The sequence below is a fragment of the Chiloscyllium plagiosum genome, chromosome 30, assembly GCF_004010195.1.
Source record: "Chiloscyllium plagiosum isolate BGI_BamShark_2017 chromosome 30, ASM401019v2, whole genome shotgun sequence".
Lineage (NCBI taxonomy): Eukaryota > Metazoa > Chordata > Chondrichthyes > Orectolobiformes > Hemiscylliidae > Chiloscyllium > Chiloscyllium plagiosum.
In genome coordinates this window covers 44,027,488-44,037,616 of record NC_057739.1, presented here as the reverse complement: position 1 = coordinate 44,037,616, position 10,129 = coordinate 44,027,488, and the positions used below count along the sequence as shown (strand labels likewise).

The 10,129-nt window shown below is 39.3% G+C and overlaps 2 protein-coding genes across 6 annotated transcripts in view; one reads left to right on the top strand and one right to left on the bottom strand.

Moving 5' to 3' along the window:
• The window catches only part of ptgesl (prostaglandin E synthase 2-like), a 26,504-nt gene extending 25,629 nt beyond the window's left edge, over positions 1-875 (bottom strand). For both annotated transcript variants that reach the window (XM_043720564.1, XM_043720565.1), the window contains exon 1: positions 606-875. In XM_043720564.1, coding sequence (XP_043576499.1) covers positions 606-875 — 270 coding nt within the window. The remainder of the gene's footprint in view (positions 1-605) is intronic.
• A 1,698-nt stretch (positions 876-2,573) lies between these two features.
• The window catches only part of bbln (bublin coiled coil protein), a 34,229-nt gene continuing 26,673 nt past the window's right edge, over positions 2,574-10,129 (top strand). For 3 of the 4 annotated variants that reach the window (XM_043720568.1, XM_043720567.1, XM_043720569.1), the window contains exons 1-2: positions 2,574-2,845; positions 4,318-4,433. In XM_043720568.1, coding sequence (XP_043576503.1) covers positions 2,776-2,845; positions 4,318-4,433 — 186 coding nt within the window. In that variant the 5' untranslated portion in view covers positions 2,574-2,775. Of the gene's footprint in view, positions 2,846-4,317; positions 4,434-7,595; positions 7,964-10,129 lie in introns of those variants that run through there. The other variant, XM_043720570.1, reaches the window with a different exon arrangement.

The following is a 10,129-nucleotide window of genomic DNA, read 5'->3' as shown; positions in this document are numbered from 1 at the left end:
GATGGGAGATCCCCTGAGGTGATGAGGTTATGGACGGTCTGGGAGATGATGGTTTGGTGGTGGGAGGTGGGGTCATGGTCAAGGGGTTTGGTGGTGGGAGGTGGGGTCATGGTCTTAATAAGTAGCCAAATTAAATGTAGCTTGTGGCAATTTACCAGCAAAAAAGGGAAAGAATGTTAACATTTTCAAGGGGTTTTCCAACAGCAACAAGCATGAAACTGAAAATGACATTATTGAACCAACAACTGCATGTTTTTCCAACATTAATAAAAATTCTGAATTTTCTTTCAGCTTCAGACATAAACGGTTCCCTAGCAATTAAGCAGGAAAAGTATTCCATTTCTGACAAAATCTACATGTAAAGCACAGATTTTGGAAGCAAATTCATATAAATTCAATGGATTTCAAAGCATGCTATATGCGAGCACATTGTGTTGAATCAATGCCATGTAACAAAATCAATGCTAATTTTCCCTCCACCCTCCTCCCCAAAAACGTAAGGATTTAGTATAATCGTTACGTAGTGCCAACTTTCCTATCTCCCTGTAAATAAGTTACTAACACCTCCTGAACTCCTCTCTTTGTGCTATTAATGCACATTTTACCTTCGTGTCCTGCTGCTCGGCACGGTGCTGCTCTTGCTGCAGGTAGTGCCTGATAGTGTGGTATAACCCTAAGGTTCCACCCAGCACAAATGCAACACTCAGAGCAGTTTTGCCAACTTTCAGACTTTCTGGTGACTTCTCCTGCAGATGTCTGCCTAGCCAGTAGAACCTGCTGCCAGGATGCAGTGCGAGGGCTTGTCCATTGCAAGCCTTACTGCAAACCACAAACCGGCCACAAACTCTCCTTGCTCTGATATAGGAGGCTGCCATATCTCTCTTACACAACGAGATTTCCTCCTGATCTCCTTAAAGGTGTACGCCACCTAATTAGTGCAGATGTCCCCTCCAACCCTCTCAGTTACAGCCTTCCTATTTTCAACTAAAAAGTTGTTCATCATAAATATTATTATTCGAGACAAATAATAAATTGATGGTGAACTTAATTTTGGTTGTACAACATTAAATTAGTAGCTCATTCAATCACTTTTCAGATCCAGACAGGTTCTCCAAATAACCTAATCCAAATTTTGCCTCTTCGAATCTACTAGTGCCATCACCTTAAAAGAGCTAAGTACCACCTTTTTGCGAGGAACACAATGAATAAAGATCAAATCAGGCAAACAAAACAAAGCTTCATGAATTAAATCAAAATTTTATTAGCATTTGCTACATTGCAAAAAGGTCACTTACAACCAGCTTCATGAACATACAAAATGGGAAAATGAGTAAGTCGTATGGCCTGCTCTGCCACTCGATAAGATCTTCTACCTCAGTTCCACTTTCCCGCTGTATTCGATGACCAGACAGCAATGATTCTCAAACTTATTTTGGATCAATGGGCATTTTCTCAAATAACTTATTTGTCATAGTACACCATTTAAACAATAATACCACTTTAAAAAATTCAATCCTGCGATGTGGGCATCACTGGCTGGGCCTAGTATTTATCGGTCAACCCTAGTTGCCCCTTGAAAAGTTTGGGGTGAGCTACCTTCTTGAACTGCTGCAGTCCATGTCCTGAGGGAAAGAATTCCAGGATTTTGACCCAGTGACACAGAAAGTGATATATTTCTAAGTTGGGATGGCGAGTAGCCACTCAAGCTCTTAAGAAGGGTCAATTGATCCAAAGTTTCCCTCCACAGATGCTACCAGACTTGCTGAGCTTTTCCAGCAATTTCTATTTTTATTTCTTAAGAAGGGAGACTGGACTTGAAACATTAACTCTGCTTTCTCTCCACAGATGCTGCTAGAGTTGCTGAGTTTCTCCAGAAATCTCTGCTTTTGTTTCAAATTTTGAATCCTGATTACTAAATTGGATCTTCAGATCTTGGTGCACGTGATGGAGCATAACAGTGTCAGCAACTTTGACAGGCAGGTGGCCAGTATTTTCTTTCACAATTGAAATTGAGCATTTGATATGTAAGAAGGTATTTAAATCCAGATCTGGCCATGATGGCCCACCCATGACAGAAAGTTGTAAAATCAAGTATCACACCAGAGATTTGAACACAAAATCCAAACCGAACTCGGGATGGAGTACTGTGAGAGTGCACTGGAGACACAGTTCTGTCTTTGAAATGGGACTTTAAACCAAAGCACAAAACGATGGCCATAAATGATTCCATGCCACTATTTTGATGAAGAGCAAAGAAGTTACAACAGTGATTAGTTATGAAATAGATGTTTGATTTAAGATGCTGTGGAATACATCGAGGTCATGAAATAACATACAATATAAATACAAGGAGACTTTAGATGATCACAAATGTTGTAGTAATTCCAATTCATTACCTGTTGTTTTCAGTTTAGTCCGTTTTTGTGTTATTCTGGAAACCAATTTAAGGTTATGATTTATCCCTTTAACTGTGTATCAATTCGCCCAGTTTGCAGCAAACGGGCCCCATAACTGGATGGCTTCTTCTGTGCCTGTAACCGTTTTATTTTTAAAAATATTCAAGTTATACTTACAACTGAAAAAAAAATAATTGCCGTATTTTATGAGGGTTGTTGTAGTGGAGAGAGGTGGAGAAGGTTGTTCACAGGCATCTCCGGGACACGTGCAGTGAGGACCTTGATCAGCTGAGAGTCTGTTACATTTGAAGGTCAGGGGTGAGGCTTTCCGAGACCCCGGGGGAGAGCTGCCTCTGGTTCCCACCTCCGATTCTGCATCATGTCGGGGCCGAATGGGGAACCGAGTGTCCCTGTGGGACAGCAGGAGGAGGAGGAGGCGGCTGATGAAGGTAAATCCCGGGAGTGGAATCCGACCAGATCTCCACGATCCAGATCGCCTCCTCCCATTCACTAGATCCGAATCCCAAATTCCATCTCCCCATCCGGATTCAACCCCACCACGTCTTTAAAACCTTTTGATAGGAACCCCCTCCCATAGACACTTTCACCAAGACCCCGAGATGGGGTGACCTTAGGGAGGTTCATAGAATCATGAGGGGCATTGATAGGGTAAATAGACAAGGTCTTTTCCCTGGGGTGGGGAACTAGAGGGCATAGGTTTATGGTGAGGGGGAAAGGGACCTAAAGAGCAACTTTTTCTTGTAGAGGGTGTATGGAATGAGTTGCAAGAGGAATTGGTGGAGGCTTGTACAATTACAACATTTAAGACATCTGGATGGGTACATGAATAGGAAGGGTTTAGAGGGATATGGGCCAAATGCAACTAGATTAATTTTGGATATCTGGTCAGTATGGATGAGTTGGACTGAAAGGTCTGTTTCTATGCTGTACTTCTCTATGTTTATATGGCAATTGCAGAATTCAGTTTCATTTTGCTTATCCACTGAGTGCATGTTGTATTGTCAGAGATGCCATCTTTCAGATGTGATTTGAAGATGCTGGTGTTGGACCAGGGTGTACAAAGTTAAAAATCACACAACACCAGGTTATAGTCCAACAGGTTTATTTGGAAGCACTAGCTTTTGGAGTGCTGCTCCTTCATCAGGTGGTTGTGAAGTATAAGATTGTAAGACACAATTTATAGCAAAAGTTTACAGTGTGATGTAACTTAAATTATATATTGCAAACTACTTTGATTGTTTAAGTATTTCAGATGAGAATGCTAGACTGAGATCCAGTCAATGATGAAGAGTAGAGCAATAATTCCCAACATCCTGGTGAACATTTAATCCCTCAATCTACATCAAATTGAATGTGTGTGATCTCACTGTGTTTAAATTGTGTGAAGTGTTTCTTGCATTTAAACAGTAACCACATCTGAAAGCTACTTAATTTGGCATAAAGTGCCTTGGGATATCCGAAGGTTGTGAATGTGAGTCATTGTGTTATCATTAACACTGGTGGCAATCCTTAATGCAGTGCTTCCCAGGCATTTTCTCTCAGTGAGAATATAGTGAGATACAGCTGTGGGCTTGTGAGAGCAAGGGCCTGTTGAAGCTGAAGCAGATACCATTGTTGCTTTTGAGCTTGTGAACCATTTGGTGTCCGAACCCAATTGAAGTCCTGCTGAGCATCAGGCTAAGATAGGCACCTCTTGGTTTCTAGTAAATATATTTTCCAGATCAAGTAGCTCTAAGCCCAACTGTTCTAATATTGTGGGAGGTGAATAATATACAAATAAAAAATCTTGTGTGGAGAAAAGCAGAGCATAAATATGTATTCCCTTTTTTTGTTTTGTAGCTAGTTCTACTGTAAGTGAAATATTGGATTCTTCACTTCACTCTCCACCTTTCTTTGGCAGAATATGTGGCACTCAATTTGATGCTTGACCAGATCAACTCTTGCCTGGACAACCTTGAGGAGAAAAACGATGTTTTAAATGCAAAACTTCGAGAATTGCTGGAGTCAAATCGCCAGGTGAGGATGGAATTCAGGCAACAAGTAGAGGCAACAGCCCCAAAAGATTCCCAGGACCACAACTCTTGACTTTGATCACCATCTCCCTGTCAAATTGTAATATTACACATCCTGCTTAAGCATTTTACAAGACAATGGTGGTTAGCTGTAACCATTGCGAGTAACTTTACTTTCCTGTGTCAGAAACACTGACTAGTTCTAATCATTGAGTTGCACATCTGCCTGTGATAACTTTGATTGTTTTTGACGTCTTCCCTGTTGGTTTTGGCTGTGAAATTCCTGTTCCTTCCTTCTGGGAAGAAGCTCATTTGGGAAGATGCCATGTCATGTACCTTCCATTTGTGAGTTGCTATATTGCAATAAGGATTCCTATTTCAATGGGATTCGAAGATCTAAAAAAGTTGAATGTTTGAATCTATGGACATGTGAAGTTTTTCTGACTAGTGTTTCCGAGATGGTAAAAGCCCATGATCCTGTTTCTACTGGAAAAAATGCTTTTTTTCTATGTTATCATTAGTGGCTCAGAGGATAACACTCTTTCATCGAATTACAAGGTTGTAGGTTCAAGTTCGAGACCAGGACATGAACACAACAATTGAGATTGATGTTTCAATGTCTTACTTAAGCAGTCCTGCACTGACAGAGGAGCTGTCTCTCTGATGAAGTATTTAGCCGCTGCCCTGCCCTCTCGGGTGGACAGAAATTTCAAAGAGTAGAAAGTTTTTCCTTGTGGCCTGGCTAATGTTTATCCCTCAATCAGCTTCATAAATACATTAGTTCATCATTACCACATTTTTGTTTGTGGGAATTTGCTGTGTGAAAATTAGTTGCTGTATTCCCCACAAAACACCTGTGACTATATTTCAAATGTATGTCACTGGCAGTAAGGCATTTTGGGGCATCCAAAGAGCATGAAAGGGGCTATATAAATGCACATCTTTTCTTAATGCAACTTTTTATTGAATTTGTAGATGGAAGAGTGAATTTTTAAAAATTAAAACCTTTGCCAAACATTCCCATCCATTCACCATTTTCTGTGTTTTTAAAAAAATGCACCTAAACTATCTTTTCCTCTTGCTTTCTAAATAAAGGTTTTTCCATTATATAAACTATCCATATATTAAACTTATAAAATGAGCATTAACAAGACATATAATAAGTTAACTATTGCTACAAAAATTGCCTGAGTTATCTTTGTCTTGGTGTAAACATTCCTAGCTTCTGTGTTCTTTCCCTGTTATTCGGGTGCTCTGAACAAGAGAGCAATTTGGTGACCAAAGCTGGGCCTGGTAATTTAGTGAAGGTCGTAATTGTGTCCAATCCTTGAGATTTATGCTATCTTCCTCTTAAATAGTTTTCTCTCTTTACTGAATATTTTTGTAATCTGTTGTTAGAGCTGTTTCTCAGTGAGACTGTTGTGAAATGTACTATAATTTCTGTACTGAAAATCCATCAAGTCGTCAGTAACAATGAGAAAATATTTTTCAGGAAAAAAATGCTTCAATAACAGCAAGTAATTCTGAATTGAAGGATATCTTGCAACATGCTTTTATTACTTTCAGCTTAGTTGTTGGTATATAAATCAACCTTGAAGCTTCCAAAGATTGACCCCAGGTTTTGGAACAGTGTATATATCAAGTATAAAATATGGGTCATCCAATATTCAAAACATGAAAACATAGCACTGGTAATTCATATTAATGTAAAATAGTTTTAATAAATTACTTGTACAAAGATACCTTTAACTACAATGAAAAATGTTTTAAAACTCATCAAATTCATTGTCGGTGTCATCCAATACAAAATTTTGAGTTCAAATTCACTGAGTCATTTTGCCTGTGATACTTTGTGAGAATAAGATGTAGCACTTCTGGTTTCAGAATCATCCTGTCACAACAAAATATTTTTTTTAATGCAAATAATGAATTGGTTATGCCACATTTTTTTGAATGATTTGATAACTTCTTGCACTGTTAGCATCCCATGATTTTATGATGAAACCATACGAAGTATCAATTGGAGGAATATATATATTCCCACTCTTTTGTGAAAATTTTTCTTTTCTCCATTAATTGAGTAATTGTTCTGATCAAGGTTAGGCTGTGGCAATGTGCGTGTGATTTTTACAGGAGTGCTTCTTCATCTCACTGAGTATAGGAACTGAACTTTTCACAAACTAATGAGCTGCATTATTTATCTAGGCCTCTGGAATGTCTATTTCACATTATTAATCTATAACTTTATTCCATCCTCATCCAGCCAACCCTTGTCATGACATGCACAAAAACTACTGCAAACAAATTGATTTGCAGTGTATTTTTATGTTTGAAATGGACTGCAGGCCTTAATTTCGTTCCCCTGGGTTTTAGGCTTTCACCACTATATATCTTGACTCAAGTCCTGTGATTTTCACTAAACTACTTTCAAACCTTTCAGTTCCATAGTGTGGTTGCTGGGTGTATTGAAATTCATGGGCATTTGACCCATATTGCTCCTGTAGCATCGTGAGTTCTGAAGCTTTTGCTGCTGTCTGAAGACGAGTTGCTGGAAACTGGTCATTTTGATGTTGAAATCTTTTGCGAAATATTTGGAGGTGCCGGTGATAGACTGGGGTGGACAAAGTTTAAAAATCTCTCAACACCAGGTTACAGTCCAACAAGTGTATCTGGAAGCACTAGCTTTCAAGGAGCTGCACTCCGAAAGCTAGTGCTTCCAAATAAACCTGTTAGTTTATAACCTGGTGTTGTGTGATTTTAACTTTTGCTAATTACTGAGTGATCTTGATCTCCTGCCACAACACAATTTTTTATTTTACCCATCAAGTGGCAATGTGTTGCTGTAAAATATTTGCTGGTCTCAGGATTTAATTTGGTCCACTTAAGTTTATATACATGCATTGCATTTCTGGTGACAATGAACCCATTCTGACAATTTTTGTCTCCATACCTGCTTCTCAAGATTAGGCCAGTGGCTGGTCCCTGTTTCTGTGGCACATCTAATCTTTGGCATCCTTAGGGCACATTCCTTCCTGTCTGGCTCTAGTTTATCATTGACACCAAATTCCATTGCTGTATGCAGTTACATGTGTTAGCAAACAGTAAGACTTTTAGCTCTGAACATCATCTGTTTTGTAAGATTTGTTTTTCCTTATTCACCATGCAGGATCTGCTTTTGGGTGAGTGTCTTAAACTCCTGTGCATCTTAGCTTGAATTGCATGCTCAATCCCTTGCACAGTTATAAGGTAAATAAAACATGCATTGTGGGGTGAAAAGAATTGAAGTAAATAATGCAAGGTGTAAAATTTCTTCTGTAGCACGTGGAAGTAGTTTCTGTAAAAGTTGATTGTTTTCATTTCCTCAGATTTTCTATGCCCACAACATCGTGCAGTAATTTACCAGTGCCTCTGACTGGGATTGTGATGGCAGACAGGTTCTCTCTGCTGCTCTGAAATTACTGATATTTTATTAGAGGATGTAAAAGATTTTTTTAAAAAATGGTAATAAAATTGTTTATGCAATAAAGAAATAATTGAGACAGTGCATGCTGTTATTTTGCAACAGAACATTGTAAAAGGATCAGCAGTCCGCCTGAACACACCTGTCTATGTGTACCATTTGTATGAACGATAATGTAACTTAAACCTAACCTGGGATTCCAGGTGATGTGCAGGTCATGACTGATTAGTCCCTTTGTGTACACATTTTTCAGATTACTGTGTATGAAAGTATAAATATTCAATTGTTTTCATAATATTAAATCAATAGCATTATCCTTTTTTGCAATTTCAAAGTTTACCACTTAGTGTTTGTAGTTTTACTGTGTTCAGCAGATGGGTGGGGGCTGACTCTACAGCAAATTAAAGCTAAAACACTATTTAGATATTTAATTTTAATAATGTGCAATCTTCTGCAGTTATGTTTGAGCCTAGGTGTATTTCAAGAAGGAGCATGCAGTGCCCATTGATGCCTTTAGGGAAAGGTGAGCACTGTGGGTGGATAGAATGCTTTACTGCCCCTCCAAATCCATGTTGATTTAGTCCTCTCCTTCCCTCCCCCTCATTTTTTAAGATCATAGCATTGCCCTTAACAGGCTTTGCTTGTTAATGTGTCATTTGCCACATGGCTGTTTCCTGGCGGTGGAAAAAAAATGTATAATAAAATCTTTGCACAGTGGTGTGCTTTTTAGTAAAATTGAACTAATGTGTAGTTTCTAACTGGCTATCACCAAAGGTACTTGCAGCTCAAATGGAAAGCAATGTACCTTCTATTTTGATAGACTTTTGATACTGAGCCCATAACCAATTCATGAGGTTTCGTTCCACATCGTAATTTGCATGTTGTTACATTGTCAACTGAAGTATCAATGGAGGGAAGGCTTCAGAAGTTGTTTTCAAATTATACCATATTGAAAATGCTAAACAGTTAATAGGTTGACAAATAACTAACCAAATCAGGACAATTAGTAGACTAACAAGATGGGGGTCAGTTGGGTCTTGAATTTGCTTCCACTACACCAATCAATCTAGAGGAGGTGTTATGATACATTTCTGGAACAGATAGGACTTGAGTCTGGGCCTCTTAGTTCAGAGACTGGGACACTACTGCTGTACCACATGCACCCATAACACAACATGCAGTATAAATATGATTTCTCTTAAGAAACTAAAAGACCACAGGCGATATTAAGATAAATAGATGTTCAGTTACTGCACCTGGAAACTGCTAACCAAAAGACGAGGTGGTGATTGAAACTGAAGCTAGTTGATAAGTTATAGTTTGATGCTTGGGTTCTGAATGCAGATATTTTTCATTATTTGTTCATGGGATGTGGAAGTCACTGACTGAGCCAGCATTACTTTCTCCTCCTGAACTGCCCTTGAGAAGGTAGTGGTGAGCTGCTTTTGTGACTACCATTGCAGTCCATATGCTGTAGGTAGACTCGCAATGTTAGGAATTTCATGATTTCTGTCACTATGACACAGAAAAAACAGCAATATATTTCCAAGTCCGAAGGGTGAGTGACTTGGCTTTCCTCCATCTGCTGCTTGTCCTTAGTAGTCATGAGTTTGGAAAGTGCTGCCAAAGGAGCTTTGGTGATTTTTTTTTTGCAGTGCAACTTGTAGATGGAACACACTACTGCTACTGAGCATAAGTGGTGGAGCGTACGGATGTGGTGCCATTCAAGCAGACTGTTTTGTCTTGAATGATGTCAAGCAACTTGAGTGTTGGAGCTGTATTCATTCAGACAAGTGAGAATATTCTATCAGTGCTGACCTATGCCTTGTAGATAGCAGACAGGTTTTGGGGCATCAGAAGGTGAATTACTTCGTCATAAAGATATACACCATGGAAACAGACCCTTCGGTCCAACCCGTCCATGCCAACCAGATATCCCAACCCAATCTAATCCCACCTGCCAGCACCCGGCCCATATCCCTCCAAACCCTTCCTATTCATATACTCATTCAAATGCCTCTTAAATGTTGCAATTGTACCAGCCTCCACCACATCCTCTGGCAGCTCATTCCATACACGTACCACCCTCTGCGTGAAAACACTGTTCCTTAGGTCTCTTTTATATCTTTCCCCTCTCACCCTAAACCTATGCCCTCTAGTTCTGGACTCCCCGACCCCAGGGAAAAGACTTTGTCTATTTATCCTATCCATGCCCCTCAAAATTTTGTAAACCTCTGTAA